Source organism: Rhinolophus ferrumequinum, chromosome 3 (genome assembly GCF_004115265.2).
Source record: "Rhinolophus ferrumequinum isolate MPI-CBG mRhiFer1 chromosome 3, mRhiFer1_v1.p, whole genome shotgun sequence".
In the NCBI taxonomy this organism is placed as follows: Eukaryota; Metazoa; Chordata; class Mammalia; order Chiroptera; family Rhinolophidae; genus Rhinolophus; species Rhinolophus ferrumequinum.
The window spans coordinates 83,979,392-83,995,935 of record NC_046286.1 but is presented as its reverse complement, the minus strand read 5'-3'; the positions used below and the strand labels follow the sequence as shown (position 1 = coordinate 83,995,935).

At 38.4% G+C, this 16,544-nt stretch overlaps 1 protein-coding gene across 1 annotated transcript; it reads left to right on the top strand.

Annotated features, from left to right (window-relative positions):
- Nucleotides 1-721: 721 nt before the first annotated feature.
- PERP (p53 apoptosis effector related to PMP22) lies at nt 722-15,794 on the top strand. The gene is made up of 3 exons (XM_033103373.1): nt 722-1,033; nt 11,281-11,421; nt 14,352-15,794. Exons 1-3 carry the CDS (start codon nt 820-822, stop codon nt 14,576-14,578), a joined length of 582 nt encoding a protein of 193 aa, XP_032959264.1. The 5' UTR covers nt 722-819; the 3' UTR covers nt 14,579-15,794.
- The last annotated feature ends 750 nt before the right edge of the window (nt 15,795-16,544 follow it).

Genomic DNA, 16,544 nt, shown 5'->3' with positions numbered 1-16,544 from the left:
GTTCCCGCAACAAATGTTTATTGAGTTCCTTTCAGACCAGACACGGTGCTAGACAGACACCAGTGTTACACAGATAAATAAAACATGGCCTGTGCTGTAAAAGCGCTGATAACCCAGCGGAAAAGGCAGGCATATAAACAAATAAGAAGACGAGGCGAGGCCCGGTACAAGGAACAAAGGTGGAGCCCAGGAGGAAGTGCCCACCTCTGCCTGGGAGGCTTGGGGACTGGCTCCCGGGCCTGCCGCACGCATTCACAAGCAGGGCAGCGCTGACCCACAGGTACAATTTGAACACCCGTCTCCAACTGCCTAAAACTTAAACATGGTATCGTTGAAAACCAGACCAATATCCGACATCAGGGGTTAACTATGCAGCCGGCGTTGCGCAGAGTAAAACGTACACACGTTGAAGAACTAAGACAAACATTTGTATGAGAAAATCACGTAAAAGGGAAATGAGGCCTTGGGGAAGCGCAGAAACGCGCGGGGCAGCCGCCCGGGCCGCGCGCGGGCCGGGGGACCCTCGCCCGCGTTCCTCCAGGTCCGCCCGGGCCGCGTAAGCTCCCCCACGCCGGGTGTAACCTGAGCTCGCCCCGCCTCTCCCCGCGCGCGCCCCGGCCCCGCCCGGCCCGGCCCGGCCCGGCCCGGCCCGGCAGGGCAGGTCGGGGCGGCGCGCTCTGAGTCACCGGAATCTAGGTGGGGCCTGGGCGCCGCGCCCCCGCGACCTCTTCCCTTTTGTCGCCCTGCCTGCGCTGGCGGGCCATTTTCCGCCGGCGTCCGAGCCCCGCGTGCTCCTCTTCCCCTGCTGTCACCGTCGAGATGCTGCGCTGCGGCCTGGCCTGCGAGCGCTGCAGGTGGATCCTGCCCCTGCTCCTGCTCAGTGCCATCGCCTTCGACATCATCGCGCTAGCCGGCCGCGGCTGGCTGCAGTCGAGCGACCACATCCAGACGTCGTCGTTATGGTGGCGATGCTCTCACGAGGGGGGCGGCAGCGGGTCCCCCGCGGATGGCTGCGAGAGCCTAATGAAGTACGGTGAGTGCCATGGCCCGCCGCCGCCTCCGGGAAGTCCTCCGGGCCGCGTTGGGGCGTGCGCCCGAGCCTTAGGGAACCGCCGACTGGGAAGGGACTGAACAGGGTCAGGGGGAATGGGTGATTCAAAAAAACACATCTGTTTAGAGCTTAGCTTCATGCATCCTACCTGAGCAAAACCAGGCTCAACACTGGAAGAAAATGGCTCTAGTTCAAACAATGTTTTTTCTTAGGGTTTGTCAGTTACGTGCAAAAGATGATTTCAGTCATTTGAAAAGGTTTGATGAGTAAATATAATGAACAAAGTATATATTTTTGGAGACCTCTGAAATTTCTTCCCATTCCGCCGCCTCCTCTGGTTCTTCCTATTATTAAAATATTAAAATACGTGCCTTCCCTAATGTCGCTGTATTATTCATTTAACCTGAACTAAGTGAAAGCAGCTCTTCTTCCACTAACACAAAAAGGCTGTCTTAGTCAAAATTTCAGCAGTTACTATTTCAGTACATACTGTAATGTTGAACGCTTCAGGATAGCTCTTATGCGCTGTTGTCTCCGTGAGTGTCTGGTTTAAGCACAGCCTTGCTGTTTAGGAAACTGTAATTTAATGTGGTTTGAAATCGAAAAAAAACAAAAACAAAAGCCAAACACATCTTCTACACCCGCGAAATTAAGCAGAGTGGACAAAAATAATATATTGCAGATGGAGTATTTTATTTTTCCAGCATGGAGGAAGCCTCAGTGCTTAACTTGTAAATGGATCTGACGGGAGAGCAGCGTGATTTTATCTGGTGCCAGCCTCTGCTAACTGGCAGATGTGAAGAACATCTGGGGTCTGTTGTAAACAGCGGTGTGTGTGGGGTGCGGGCAAGTATGATCATAAGAAGTTTAAAGCTAAATACTATTCAATGGGACCTTACCAAGGGAGTTTAATAGTTTTAAATCGAGAAAGAGAAAGAAGGCCACCCTGCCTTTTTTCGTTCCCTGCTGGGATCATTGACTAAATTCTCTTCCCCTCCCCCCTAAATGGCTCTGGGGCTTCCAACCAAATTTTATTTCTGGAGCCATCTACCCGGGCTTGGTGCTGATTCTTAAGGAGTGTGAAATTGTTTGGAAGGACCCCTGCTGAACTTTTCCCCAGAAGGAATCATGGTCCTGGTTAGCAAGTAATAAAATGTAAAGACTGAACAACTTTCCTCCTTTTCTTAATACCTACGTTTTTCTTAAAACAAACAGCATACCTACCAGGGTTTGTATCATCGCAAGTCTTTTAAGTTTTTAAAGGGAATTAATTTCTTTGAAATAATATCTCTGTATCTTCTAGTTAAAATGCATTGGAATTTAGTATCCTGTAGTGGACATAGGTCTGCTTAAGCAGATGTGTTTTGAAACAGACTTTGATAATCATACCTCACTCCAAAGACTAACACAGATCCAAGAATACTCAGCAATCTTCTGCATATGAAGTAAGAAGGTTAGTGCCGGGAAGGGAAAGGGGTGCTGGTGGAAACAGGATTAGCATGATTGCTGGGACTTGATCTGGCCTGCAAGTCTCTGGCTGTGACCACAGCCCTCTTGTGAAACGCACACAATGCAGTTTTTATTTTTCTTGACTTGAAGGATGAGCTCACCTTTCCTAGGGTGTGGCTCTTCCAACCTCAGATTAATATAATGCTTTGTATATGGAAGGGAGGAAACAGGTTTGTTTCTCAGTTTAATTTTTTAACTAGATAGAAGGCTATAGCGTTAACTTTTAATTGTAAAGAAAACACTGATTGTGTGTGTGAGTATGTATGTGTGTGTGTGTATCAATTTAGAGAGAAATTGGCCTTTGGAAAAGTTCAGTTTTCCAAGTGTGTATTGAAAAATCTATTACTGATTTTTATGATGTAACAAGACTGATTTTCATACATGATTTGTGGACTTCACACTCTAATTTAGTTATTCTTGTGACCTTAGCAGAGGCAATTAAGTGCCAATAACATGTTAGTCGTGGCTTTAGCTGAAGACCTAGAATCAAATCATGAAGGCAGATCCAGTGGTACTAGGTGACCTTGGGAAGGAGAAAATAGATGTGAATTCACCAGGAGAGGTTGTCTCAGGCTGTTGTCATCAAAGATGAGTTGGGGTGTTTATTATATTTCCACTCCCTCTCCTGGCATGGACAAGTGTGTATAGCAAGTGTGTATATCTACACTACGGGGTGATAATCTAGGCGTCTCTGAACCCTCAGATTTTCAGATAGCCTCAGTAAGGCCTTGCAGAAAACAATGTTTATACAACTTTATCTAAAATGTAGCAAACAGTTTATACACACACTCCCACACATGTATAAACACAACAAGGAGTAAGGTTGTTGGCTCTAATTAAAATGATACCTCACTGTAGAGAATTGAAGCAGTTTTTAAAAATTTCTTGATATGTTCTAGGAAGTAAACCTTGTGATTTATCATTGTAACTGTTAAGGAAGTTGCCTTTTTACTACAAAGTGCTTGACCATCTCTTTTATTTACTGATCTTCATAACGTTAATACATTAATTTGGTATAAATGACACAGGTTATTCCTGGCAAGTATTGGCAATAATACTCAATAATATAGACTTTTAAATAAAGGTAAACTGTTCCTTAGTATATAAAAAGCAGAGTCTTATATATCTTCATCATTAACAGTTTTTAAATAATTTTATATTATCATATTGCCTCATTTGTTTTCCTATAAATGAACCAAATTTCATGAATATGTTCTTTTCATGACAGTAACAACTAAATAAATACCCAGCTTTAAAGATACTTGTTTGAATGTTTTCAAATCATGGTTTATATTTCTCAAAACAGGAAAAGAAAATCTAGACTTAAACATAGAAATGATCATTCAAATTTCGTGTATTAAATAAAATGCAAAATTAAATTGGAATGCATGTTCACACATGCTACTTTTGCACTACTGCTTTTCCACTTTTAAGAAAAAAATACATCAGGAGGCTGTTTTATGCATCAGTGATGTAGATTTCAAATCCCAAGCAAGCTCCCGCTTGTCAGGGTGGAGAATAACAGAGATGAGTTTCTGCACCAAGAATGAAAGTGGGGAGTCAGTCATGAAGAGTGGATTTGGATTTGGACAGAACTGCCGAGCCTCGTTTACCGAAGACATCCTTAGACATCACAGAATGCTTTTTTATATGAAATCAGCCTTGGATAACTCAAAGAATCAGTGTTACATGAAATATTTTTAGATCATGTAGCCCTATAGTTCTTAAATGTACAGGAAATGAGAAAATTATGTGTGAAGTTAACAGGTTTACATTAGGCTAAAATTCAATTTAAGGGACTTCATTTTGAAATTATCCTTTTGTGGCTTTTGGCAGTGAGGCAGGGTTAGATAATAAAATATTCTTGCTTTATGATATTAGGCATTAATAGATTGCTCTTTGAGGGCACATGTTCATGTCCTTACATAAGAAAATAAAAAGTTGGCCACTCTCAGTTGGTTTTCATGGTTAAAAATATATGTATTGACTATGAGACATTTAGGAACCAGTAATGTAGCCCAGTCCATCCCACATTTTCTGCACTTAATGCACTTAGAATTAACCACCTGACAGCCTCAATCCCGTGGTGGTAACTTAACTTGTCTTCTCGCTGTGAACAGACACAGACTCCTAGACGTTAGCATTAGAAGGGAATAAGAGTGCACCTATTCAAGCTTTTGCCAAGTGTTCTCAACACCTCCCATGACTGATCTGAACCTTCCTTTGTTCAGCAACTTAATTCAGTTCTCAACGAGGCTATTTGTTTAAAAGTACTTCTCTTATACCCTCTTCTACTGCTGGAGCTGAAATGTCCTTTCCTGTAAATTCTGCTTTCCAGCCTTCTTCATTTTGACAGACTTAAATATTTAAGGGTAGATCCTAAATTTGCTGCTATTTATCTCGTGTGATTTCCTGTTTTTATATCTTCCTGTGTAGAATGTTTTCCCCACTCAGACTTTAAAAGAAGACAATACAGGGGTAAAGTGTTATCATTCTGTAAAAAACACCACAGTAACTAGTTATCATCTGGCTCTGTTTCAGGAGAAAATGCAGAGCATGTAAAGAATCCCACACCAACTGTGGAATGCTCTCCTGTGTGACCCTGCCATTCCTCCTCTAAGCCATTCTTTCTGCCTTCCAAAACTTCTGCAAAATTGCTTCTTCCTGTGTAGATTGTTTTGGGAGTCTGCTAGAAGCTGTCCTGTTGATATTTGCTACTCAAAAAGTGTCCCAGACAAGCAGCGTCAGCATTATCTGGGAGGCTATTGGACACTCAGCGGCTCAGGCCCCACCTACTAAATTGGAATCTGTATTTGAACAAGATCCCCACGTGATTCAGAAGCAGTTTGAAGTTTCAGAAGCACTGGCCTATATTCCTGCAGATTATTTACTCACTGAACATGCAGCAGTGTTTTTGAATATACCATCCATGCTTATATTTATTTGTAGATAGGATCTTTTTATTTTTTTTTTTCAATTACGGTTTTATCGAGTTTTCAGTTCTACCCATGTATCACATAAAAAACTCTATAGAAACAATACAAAGAGATCAGACAAAAATCAGGTGGGACCTTTGGTCTTGTTAATAGATGAATCCTTTGTTCTGGAAAGGGACCCTACTCGAGTTGGATGACAGGTTGGTGTCTGCAGGGCACTGAGTAAGGGGCTACACCACAGACTGTTTTGGTCAGTGTTTGGTGCCCACATGTGAAACGATTGAAGAATGCAGTGAATCCATGAAAAGAAATACTAACTTTAAGGGGAAAATTAGTGAGTCTCCAAAATAATACTAAGAATATTAATATCAGCAATGCTCTCCTTATTTTAAAACTCCTTGTCTTAAAATAAAACTTTGTTTGTTTATTTTCACAAGCTTCAGTTTGATTTATGGTTTCTAGCTTGACATTCAAGGTATTTATTTTTACCTGTTTTTGCTCTTTTGTTACCAGTTGACTTTCCTGGTCTTTTCCTAGCCATATTTGCTTTATAACATTGTGTTTTCGTATGTAATCACTGAAAAAATATAGCATTCATCTTCATACAAAAAATTTAAAAACATTTCCTAGGAATAAGTCAGAATTTCATTAGTGACTGTTGAATGGCTTCCATGTTGTTGATTTAATGTTGAAACTTTGCAAGCCAGAGCAAAATTTGATAAGCCATTAAATGGATCTTTAATGAATTTTATTTAAAAATGGATTGATAATGCTGCTGGTTTCTTTGATAACATGTATTGGGGTTAATGTGATGAGCGAAGGAAACATGATTGCTGGCCTGACAAAGTTTACACAAGTGGCCAGAAACTTCTCCAAGTAGTATTTAGAAAGTAAACTTAGGACATAATAGATTATGTATATAAAACACCAAATTTATCTTTCCTTAAGGACACAAAACAAACAAAAAGCTTTCCTACACAGAAACTTTTCTTTACCTCGAGTACTGTAAGCATTTGTGGTCCCAATTCAGAGAATAGTTTACAGTGAGAATCCTGCCTGCTCTCCTACACACACACACACACACACACACACAATTAAGAAAGGCAATAAAATTTAAAGTGCATAGAATAGTAATGAAAGACTCATCTTCAGAATAGATCAAGGTGCACACTCTGACTTTGAAGAACTGAAGTCCATCTGTTGAATCATGGAAGAAGTAGCTTGAGGACAAGTTTTAAAAATGGATGCTTTCCATTAGAGTTAGTAAATATGGCAGAGTTTGGGCCATGGTATAATATGAAAATATACATAGTTCCCAAAAGATTTGGGTAAATTTGTAGATATTACGCTCATTCTGGGTAATTAAGTGAGACCCAAGGTACTTAGGATACAGAGTCAACTTTTTGAAATGTATGTCATGAAGAATTGCCATGTCCTGAGTCGGCATAGTTATCGCTCCCCTTCTCAGACAGAACATTGGGCTGGAAGGAACTGGTAGGTTCCATTTCATCATTTTACAATGAAATAGTCACTGCCATGAGAAGGCAGATTGCCTTGCTTGTCATTCATTAGTCAAAACAGAATCTTCAAAACCATGCTAAGTTTTCTGTCTTCAGTGATAAATGAGTCAATGTGGGTGTCTCTGTGCTACAGAAGCAGGTTTTTCAGGTCTACTTCCAAGCAGCCTTTGTCAAGACAAAAATGTCCTAATTTTCCATTTTGATGACTCAGCGCTTTAAAAGAGTTGATTTAACATAGCATAGGAAAATTCTTTAAATGGTCTGTGTTTATTTGTATGTTCACCTGTTGGCTTTTGGTTAGGTGAAGTGGCTTACTATTTGTTTAATTCAGGTACCTGAAACTAAGCAAAAATTATATTTCATTTCTAATGTTAGAAAAAGTAATAATAGTAATAATCTAACTTTATTATTCTTCATCAAATAAACAGGTAAAATTATTGGTATTACTTTTTATAGCAACATTTACATAATTTATTTAGCTATACTTTTAAAACCTTAATATGATAGTGAAAGTCTGGTTATTGAAATATGTTCCTTATTAGGATGTTTTTCTTGAGAACTTACATTCTGCTATGCAATTTATCTTCATTATGTTTGCATTCATTTGCATGCTTATACAGACCTTTCAGTGCACAATTTCAAACCTGTGAACTCAACTTAAAAAGAAAAATCAGTGTCTGCTTATTTGAATTTAATGACTGGATTTAATTGAATTTAATGATTGGCAGTAGCCGTAAAAGAATCTAGAAATGAGACTATAATTGACAGGGGGTGGTCACATACTGAAAGTTACATGTTTTTTTCTGGCAGTGCTGCATCTGTTTTTATAAGATTAATCATCTATCCTAGTTCATAAACGTTAGTATGAATGTAAGAAATACCAGTAAAATGTGGATTCCTGGACACTACCCCTCAAGTTCTGATTCGGTAGGTCTGGAGGGAGGGTAGGAATCTGTATTTTTAATAAGCTCCACTGATGGTTTTGACTCGGTGGTGTATGGGCTAGACTTTGAGACAGTCTGATTAATTAATGTGCTTTTCAAAGCTCAGTTTCTCTTCTCTTGAAAGTTACGTTCCTAGAAGGAGAAGGCAAAAGTGAGAAAAGAGACTTCCTCAATTGCATATCTTGACTTTATTCATTTCTATTTTAAAAGAAAACATTTCTATTTTACCTGGTTCCTAAAATATTTTATCGATCTCAGAGGAAAAGGAAGATTTGGTAGGAAGTAATAAAAATTACAAATAGCAAACAAGGCCCTCTCATGTACTGTTTCAGCCCCATCCTGACCGCTGCCACTACAGGGTAACTGGTGTGAAAACGTGGTTTTTGAGCATATAAAAATATGTCTTCTCTTTAATTACCTATTATGCCCCAGTCATTCATGAATCTAGAGGACACCTGGGGGAAGCGTGGAGGCTGGAGAAGGGAACAGGAGAACTTAGCTCAGGTTTGTCTATAACAGACGAAGATGTAAAAATGCGGTGGATAACTGAGGAACAATCTCTGCGACGGACCAGAATCTTGCAAATGTAGAATAAAATGTAAACTTGAGGTACTGGAGAGAAGTCATGGATATACAGGAGGAACTTTCTAAGCTACGTGATGTTTCTCACAAAAGCTTTCATCCTGATGATAATCTTGAAATAAGGCGTTTTTAGTTTGGTTAACAGATAACACAGACTGACAGTGGCTGATAGGTGGCAGAGGCAGGGTATAAATGAAGTCCAGCTGGCTCCAAAGCCCTTGTTCTCTCTGCTGTGCTATATCTTTGTTTTTTTTTTTTTTTTTACCAGTCAAATGACCTAGGATTAAGTGAGGATAAATATGTCAGCCAAACTGCGATAAGAGTAAAACCAGGGCAGAAGTGCACATGACTCTGCTTTTCCAATGCAACATAGAATAATACCGTGTTTCCCCGAAAATAAGACCTCACTGGAAAATAAGTCCCAGCATGATTTTTCAGGATGACATCCCTGAACATAAGCCTTAATGCATCTTTTGGAGCAAAAATTAATATAACACCTGGTCTTATTTTCGGGGAAACAGAGTAGGTTAAGAATGCATCTTCATCCATTAATGAACGAATGGATAAACTACATATGGGATATCCAACAATAGACTATTTTTTGGCTATAAAAAGGAATGAAGTACTGATACATCTACGACATAAATGTACCTTGAAAACATTACACTAAATGAAAAAAGACAGTCACAAAATCCAGATAGTATATGATTCCATTCATGTGCAATGTCCAGAATAGGCAAATTTATAGAGATAGCAAGTAGATTAATGGTTGCCAGAAGCTGGAGGAAGAGGGGAATGGAAAGTGACTATTCATGAACGTTGGGTTTCTTTTTGGGGTGATAACAATTAGAATTGTAAGTGGTGATGGTTGCATAACCCTGTCAATATACTAGAAACCATTAAATTGTATATTTAGAAAGTGAATTTTATGGTATGTAAACTATATCTCAAAAAAAGAGCCAGGTTTTGGATTCAGATGGGTTCTAAATCAAACTGTATCTAAATAACATACTACCTGTGTGGCTGTGGCAGGTTATTTGAACTCTCAAAGCCTTACTACAGCCCCATTTCTAAAGAAATGATAATAGTACGAACCTTGAAAAGTTAATGTAAGGATTCAGTGAGCTAAATATGTTATGTCCTTAGCCCAGTGCTGGACACAGAACAATTCATAAATGTTAAAAATCAGAGCAATCATCAACAAGACAAATAATAAAAAGTGTTGGAGAGGCTGTGGAGAAAAAGGAACCCTCATGGTGAGAATGCAGATTGGTACAGCCGTTAAGGAAGGCAGTGTGGAGTTTCCTCAAAAAATTAAGAATAGAATTACCATATGACCCAGCAATCCCTCTCCTGGGTATCTACCAAAAAAATTTGAAAACATTTATCCATAAAGATATATGTGCTCCAATGTTCATTGCAGCTTTATTTACTGTGGCCAAGACATGGAAACAACCAAAGTGTCCTTCCATAGATGAATGGGTAAAGAAGATGTGGTATATATACACAATGGAATACTATTCTGCCATAAGAAAAGATGAAATAGTGCCATTTTGCTACAACATGGATGGATCTTGAGATTATTATGCTAAGCAAAATAAGTCACACAGAAAAAGTCAAGAACCATATGATTTCACTGATATGTGGTATATAAAACTGAAAGCAACAAACGGACAAGACAAACAAAGAAACAAAAACTCATAGACACAGACAATAGTTTAATGGTTACCACAGGGTAAGGTGGAGGGGGGTGGTAGATGAGAGTAAACGGGGTCAAATATGTGGTGATGGAAGGAGAACTGACTCTGGGTGGTGAACACACAGTGTGATATATAGATAATATGTTACAGAATTGTGCACTTGGAACCTATGTAACTTTACTAACCATTGTCACCCCAATAAATTTTAATAAAAAAAATCAGAGCAGATTGAATAATAAGAATTTTTGGCTGGAATCATTAGCCTGGGTTCATGGCGCTCCCTATTTCCACAGGTGCAGGGTAACATGACACAGGGCTGGAGAGGCCCCTATACCGTAGGTCTTCAAACCTAGAACTCAATTCCCACCTCACCCTGATTGCTTTTAGGCCAATATCAATAATTAGGATCTCTTTTGCAATAAATTCTGAATACTTCAGAAGTTAAAATTTAGGCAAAAGTCTAGAAAGAGTGTGCTAAACGTGTCATAAAAAAAATTACAGCTACTTTACAATTAAATTTTTTTATTTCACATTGCTGCTTAGTCATAAGTATATGTTTTCAAAGATTGTTTTTTGGATGGAACCATACATTGATATGAAACAAAGATGCTTTTAAAGGTATTTGAAACATTTCCTAAAGAGATTGTAATTTGGATTGTTCGATACCAAAAATGTTGTTTACTATGATCGTGTTGTGTTAGAACTTGAGTGAGCCTTTTAAATATACCAGTTTATATGGCCAATTTATTAAATGAGAAACAGTTTAATGAAGTTTAACTTTCATCTCAGAGATAAAACATTTCCCGAAACACCGAGGAGGGAAACACATTACTGCACATCAGTATAATAATGTCCGACATACGAATTCCCTATTCTCCCCCTGAGATGTGGAGATGCTTAAATATCATCAAAAGAAAAAACTCCTTCCACCCAACTATATAATTAGTAGAAAGAAAAAAAACTTCTCTTGATACTTTGATTAGTGATTTTAAATTTGGCCTGTGTGTCTTATTAATGACTGTTTCTTTTTTCTTGCAGCGTGGGGAAGGGCAGCCGCCGCCATGCTCTTCTGTGGCTTTATCATCTTGGTGATCTGTTTCATCCTCTCCTTCTTCGCCCTCTGTGGACCCCAAATGCTTGTGTTCCTGAGAGTGATTGGAGGCCTCCTGGCCCTGGCTGGTAAGATTGTGTGTCAGCAATTTTTCATTCAGACCTTCAGCTAGGATTTCCAGGTGGGAATTCCCGCCCGTTCTCAGGAATTTTTTTTCGCTCTCCCGTTCCTGAATCCCAAGATATAAACTGTTTTCTGTTCTCCACAATGAATCGTTTCCACAAAGTGACAGCCGATAGATACTACCAACCACCTGGGTTCAAGGAGCCGATTTTCCTGATTTCCCGACCAACTTCTCGTGATTCGGGAACGGGAAAGTGAAAACAATTCCTGAGAAGGGGTGGGAATTCCCTCCTGGAAACCCTACCTTCAGCAGACGTCATTATAGTAATGTCCAATCCACAAAGAAGATCCCTGACAATTACAGTTCCTGATTCATTCTCAGAAATGTGTTACCAAGGGCGGAAGTCACAGAGGAGAGATGTGTTTTAAGACCTAGATCCCTTTCCTCCTGTGTCTCAGGTGGTACTCTGTGCTTCCCACCCAAATGAGGAAGGTTATCATATCACTCTGTATATTATCTCTTATATGTGACCCCGTGCTCAGTGACACCTCTACCCCAAGGGGCCAGAGAGTCAGCCCTGGAAGTGCAGTGTCTCCACAGTGGGCCCATTGCTGGCCTCCTGTGAGTCCCATGCTGAGGGGCTGGAATGTCCCTGAACCATTTTATTTCTTGAAGGAGGTCTTATGATGTGGTGCGTCATAAAAGGGTTTTCTACAGTGGGATGGGGGATCCTGGGAGGGGCCAGATCTGGAATTGCCTCATCGCCAGTGCTGGGGGGCCAGAAATGTAATTGTGCAGGGGTGTGGGGCTCAGAATGAACATTTCTTAGTAGAATACAAGAACTAGGAGTCTGGGAACAAGGATTATTTGAAATTTTAGGCAGGCACCTGGCACTAGGGATGGAGTTTATGTAGGGGATGTTGAAAAAGTTTTAGTTATAGAAAGTGGTGATGATTATGCAATATTGTGAATGTATTTAATGCCACTGAGGTGTACACTTAACAAATGGTTAAGATGATAAACATTGCGTTGTATATATTTTGTCACAATTAAAAAACATCCTAGTGAAACTCTTTTGTTCATCTTAGCATTAAAACATTAAGCTCTAGTAAAGGCCATCTCGAGCCAACAGGGTTGCAGAAGTTGTAAAGAAAACTAATTGGAGTGAGCTTCAACATATAAACAGCTTAACAGTCCTGCTTAATTCTGTTCTCATTTTACAATTTAAAATTCCTCTTTAGAGTCTGACAAGTAGAATGGGAAATGTTTGTAGAAGAATGAAAAGCCTAGAAATTTCAATACATTTTTATGGTAATAATATTGAATAAGGCCTAATTGATTGTTAAGATACATTTCACAGCAACAATTATTTTTAAATTTTATATATATTATTGGGTTAAAATCAGAAAACTTGAGCACTGATACAATTTAGATTTTGCAGAAATTCATCCAAACCATTACAAGAACTTCATGTGTGATGAACTAAAATGCGTAAATCACCATATTTAACATTTATGCCTAGGCTAATTAGAGAATAACATAGAGAAAGATTACTTTGACACACAATATTTTGCAGTAACTAACAGACTTAACTAGGAAGAGTTTGCCATTTAAAGTATATAAGAAGCAGAGAAATATTTAAAATCTGCACCAAGATTGACCTTCATAAATTGCCAGAGAAGAGGAATATTCTGAATCGAGAAATAAAAGTAACAGATTAACATGTGGAAACATCTGCAGCCTTTCTAGCAAAAAAAAAAAAAAAAAGGAAAAAGAAAGCTACCTTAAGAGTTTTGTCTGTGGAGTCAGTAGAACAAAACCAAGGTGCAAGAAGAAGTGGTGGTGAGGACTACACTCCCTGGTACATTTCCCAGAGCACAGCCAGCTGGCCCTTCTTTGTGGAGAGCACTGGTCCAGAGCTAAAATCTGCTCATACCCTGGATATGGTAATGCACGTTGGAAGTAGGAAGTCCAAAAAATGCAGAACATAGCACAGCAGGTATATACTCATTACAGCTTCGTGGAAGTATGCACGTTCATTGAAAAAGACTAAAAGATTAAGTATTTTTTATTTTTTTTTATTTCAAAGTTGCTTAAAATATTAATACGATAAATAATAATTGTAAGAATGTGACTCTTACAACCAAAGAGTTTAGAAATCTTGACATATGTTTTCTTTCTTATATCCTCCCTTACACTTCCCCAAAACCCTATTGTCCTCTTTTATTTCTGTTCCCTGAGCCTGGAATGCTCTTCCCCCTGCCTTCCATCTCTCCCTCTTTGTTTACGCTTCAGATTCTCACTTCCTTTCGCAGGCTTTTCTGGTAATTCTCCACACTGAACATTTGCATCAATGGTGCATTGTTTCATTTAGTCATTCATTTATTGGATGAATATTCCAGTGCTGTATTTTTGAATATCAAATGGTGTGTGTGTGTGTGCATGCACATATATATATATGTATATATGTATATGTGTATATATATATATATATATGCATTATTTTTTTCTAACACTGGAAATATTAACTATGTCTTTGGCATAGAAAATACAAAGATGAAAAACAGACTCTTCGTTACCATCCTGCTTTCTACTGTACACCACAGTTTTGGCACTTTTTACTTCAGTATCTATAATGCTTGTTGTACATTGACATCGACTATAGAGTGATTTTCTAGTTGTCTTCTGTCCACATTTCATATATTCAGTATTCCACTCAGTTCTAGATATCTCTGACACACACTATTTAATAATCTTTTATGGCTCATGGTTAACTAGATACCCCAACTCCTTTCATTAGCATTGTTTAGGTGGATTTAACACTTATAAAAAGGCAAAAACACTGTGGGAAAGGAAGTTAACCTGTTGTTCCTATGCATTCACTTATTTGTGCACATGTGCATTCATACGCTGGAATTTTTTTCTTCCCTTTAGCTGTGTTCCAGATCATCTCCCTGGTCATTTACCCCGTGAAGTACACCCAGACTTTCAACCTTCACCTCAACCCTGCAGTCACTTACATCTATAACTGGGCCTACGGCTTTGGGTGGGCAGCCACGATTATCCTCATTGGCTGTTCCTTCTTCTTCTGTTGCCTCCCCAACTACGAAGACGACCTCTTGGGCAATGCCAAGCCCAGGTATTTCTACTCATCTGCCTAAGAAGGGGAAGGAGCTGCTGCCAGCATGGAACTTTGTTCTTCAGGATATTTTGAACCTTTTTCTGGGGGCAGTGTTCATATCATTAGATTAGTCAAAATGCTAAAATAATTTGGGAGAAAATTTTTCTTAAATGGTGTTATAGTTTTATATTCACCTTGTATACATGTTTTATAGAGTTAAACGAAACTTACTTCTTTTTCTTACCTATAATACGCCATATTTCCTTAATATCTTTTTTTATCCCATTTATACTGCATGTATAAAATAATCTGAATATGAAATTTATACCATCATAAGGTGAAAATGAGAAGGCTTCAAAGATTTCAATGACTTGACCAAGTGTGTGTTTTTCCCAGATTAAATGGACTGGGTCTATTATGGGATCAGGAGAAGATAGAAATGTTGGTAAAATTGTCAATGACCAAATATTCTTAAAAAATGCAAAAAATATTTTGTCCAGCCTTCAGCTAAAGAAGTAAAAAAGTTTCCTAAATGCATACCATCTCTGATAATTTCTACTAACTGTCCTGAATAATTGATTTTTTTTTGCTAAGCTTTACATTAACTTGATATGTCATTTAGGCAAGTATTCTTTCATGGCCAAAACCTGTTGCAGTAGTAATGCCTCCTTATGTAGGGGAATGCTGAAATGAAATTTTCTCTTTTAAAGTGGTTTGTAGGGTTGGGGTGTGGGAAAATGATATATTAATTTGGACTGTTTGGTGTCTATGTGTTAAAGACCAGAGTAGATTGAGTTGAAAGATGGACTGGGTCTAATGCATCATGACTGATCGATATGATTAGGTTGTGCAATAAAGTATTAGGAAGGCCATTCCTATTACAAAAATAACATTAAAACAACCTAAAGAGAAGAAATGGCTTAAATTTTTCATCTCAGTTGACTGAGCTCTAGTCCTTAGACACAACTTCTGATAGACTGCAACTGTAAGCAAAAATGTAAATGTAGTTAAAAACCTGGTCTTCCTTGGTAAACAGATTTAAAACATCTGGTGTGAAACATGTAACAGGAGAATTCAGGGATATGAGATCTCTGAATGGGAAATACCTATATATCACATGATTATTTTTTTTACAATTTGTATTTAACATAATAAAAACCAATTTACTTATCAAATTATTATTTTGTAAGTTGCAGGATAAGCAATTGCAGTTTTTATTATGAATTTTTCCCAATAAACCAGATGTTCTAATCTTGTTTCTAGTTTGCAGTGTTTTGGCTTTTTTTTATTTTTATTATTTCAAATCAGGGGGAGGCAATGTTTAAAAAATGCTTTGAGTTGGGTAGTAAGAACATTGGATAAAATGAAAAGTTGCTTTCTCTTTGAGATGGAGTATTCCTCATTCAGGTGGTGGAACAACAAGCAGTCTCTTTTCTTCTTTTCCCCTTGTCTACCTTCCCATTTGATAGGGTTTTTTTTCCCTCCACATGCATCATAGGTTAATTCTGCTATGGTGTATGTAATGTGAAGAAGGTTTGAGGAGTGGCATGGTGAGAGAAGGGAGATGTTTCTTCTTAGTGCTGCTACTCATTTGGTCCTTGGCAGTAGAAATTTTTCTTCTATTATTTCAAAATATGAGGTGAATGTTTCTCATAAATTTAAAAGTATGTTGTCTGGGTGATGATTTACACCATGGTTTGTTTTTTTTTTTTTTTTTAATTCTGTGACTAGTGATAAAGTATTGAAGTAATGAAGTGGTAAGTAACAATGTTAAAAATGCCATATTCTAAAAACATAATACAGCTAATTCAAGAAGATAATGGATATCTAGAGATTAAGAAACTGGGTCTCCCTGTTGAACATGAAAATCAGTCTCAGATACAAGGTTCTGTACGACATGTACTCTTGTTTTTGGATTTATTTCCCATGCAACTTTCTTCTTCCCCTCAATAAGTAACACACTCTATCCTAATGGTGCACATTTAGGAAAAATACAACTTCCTGGG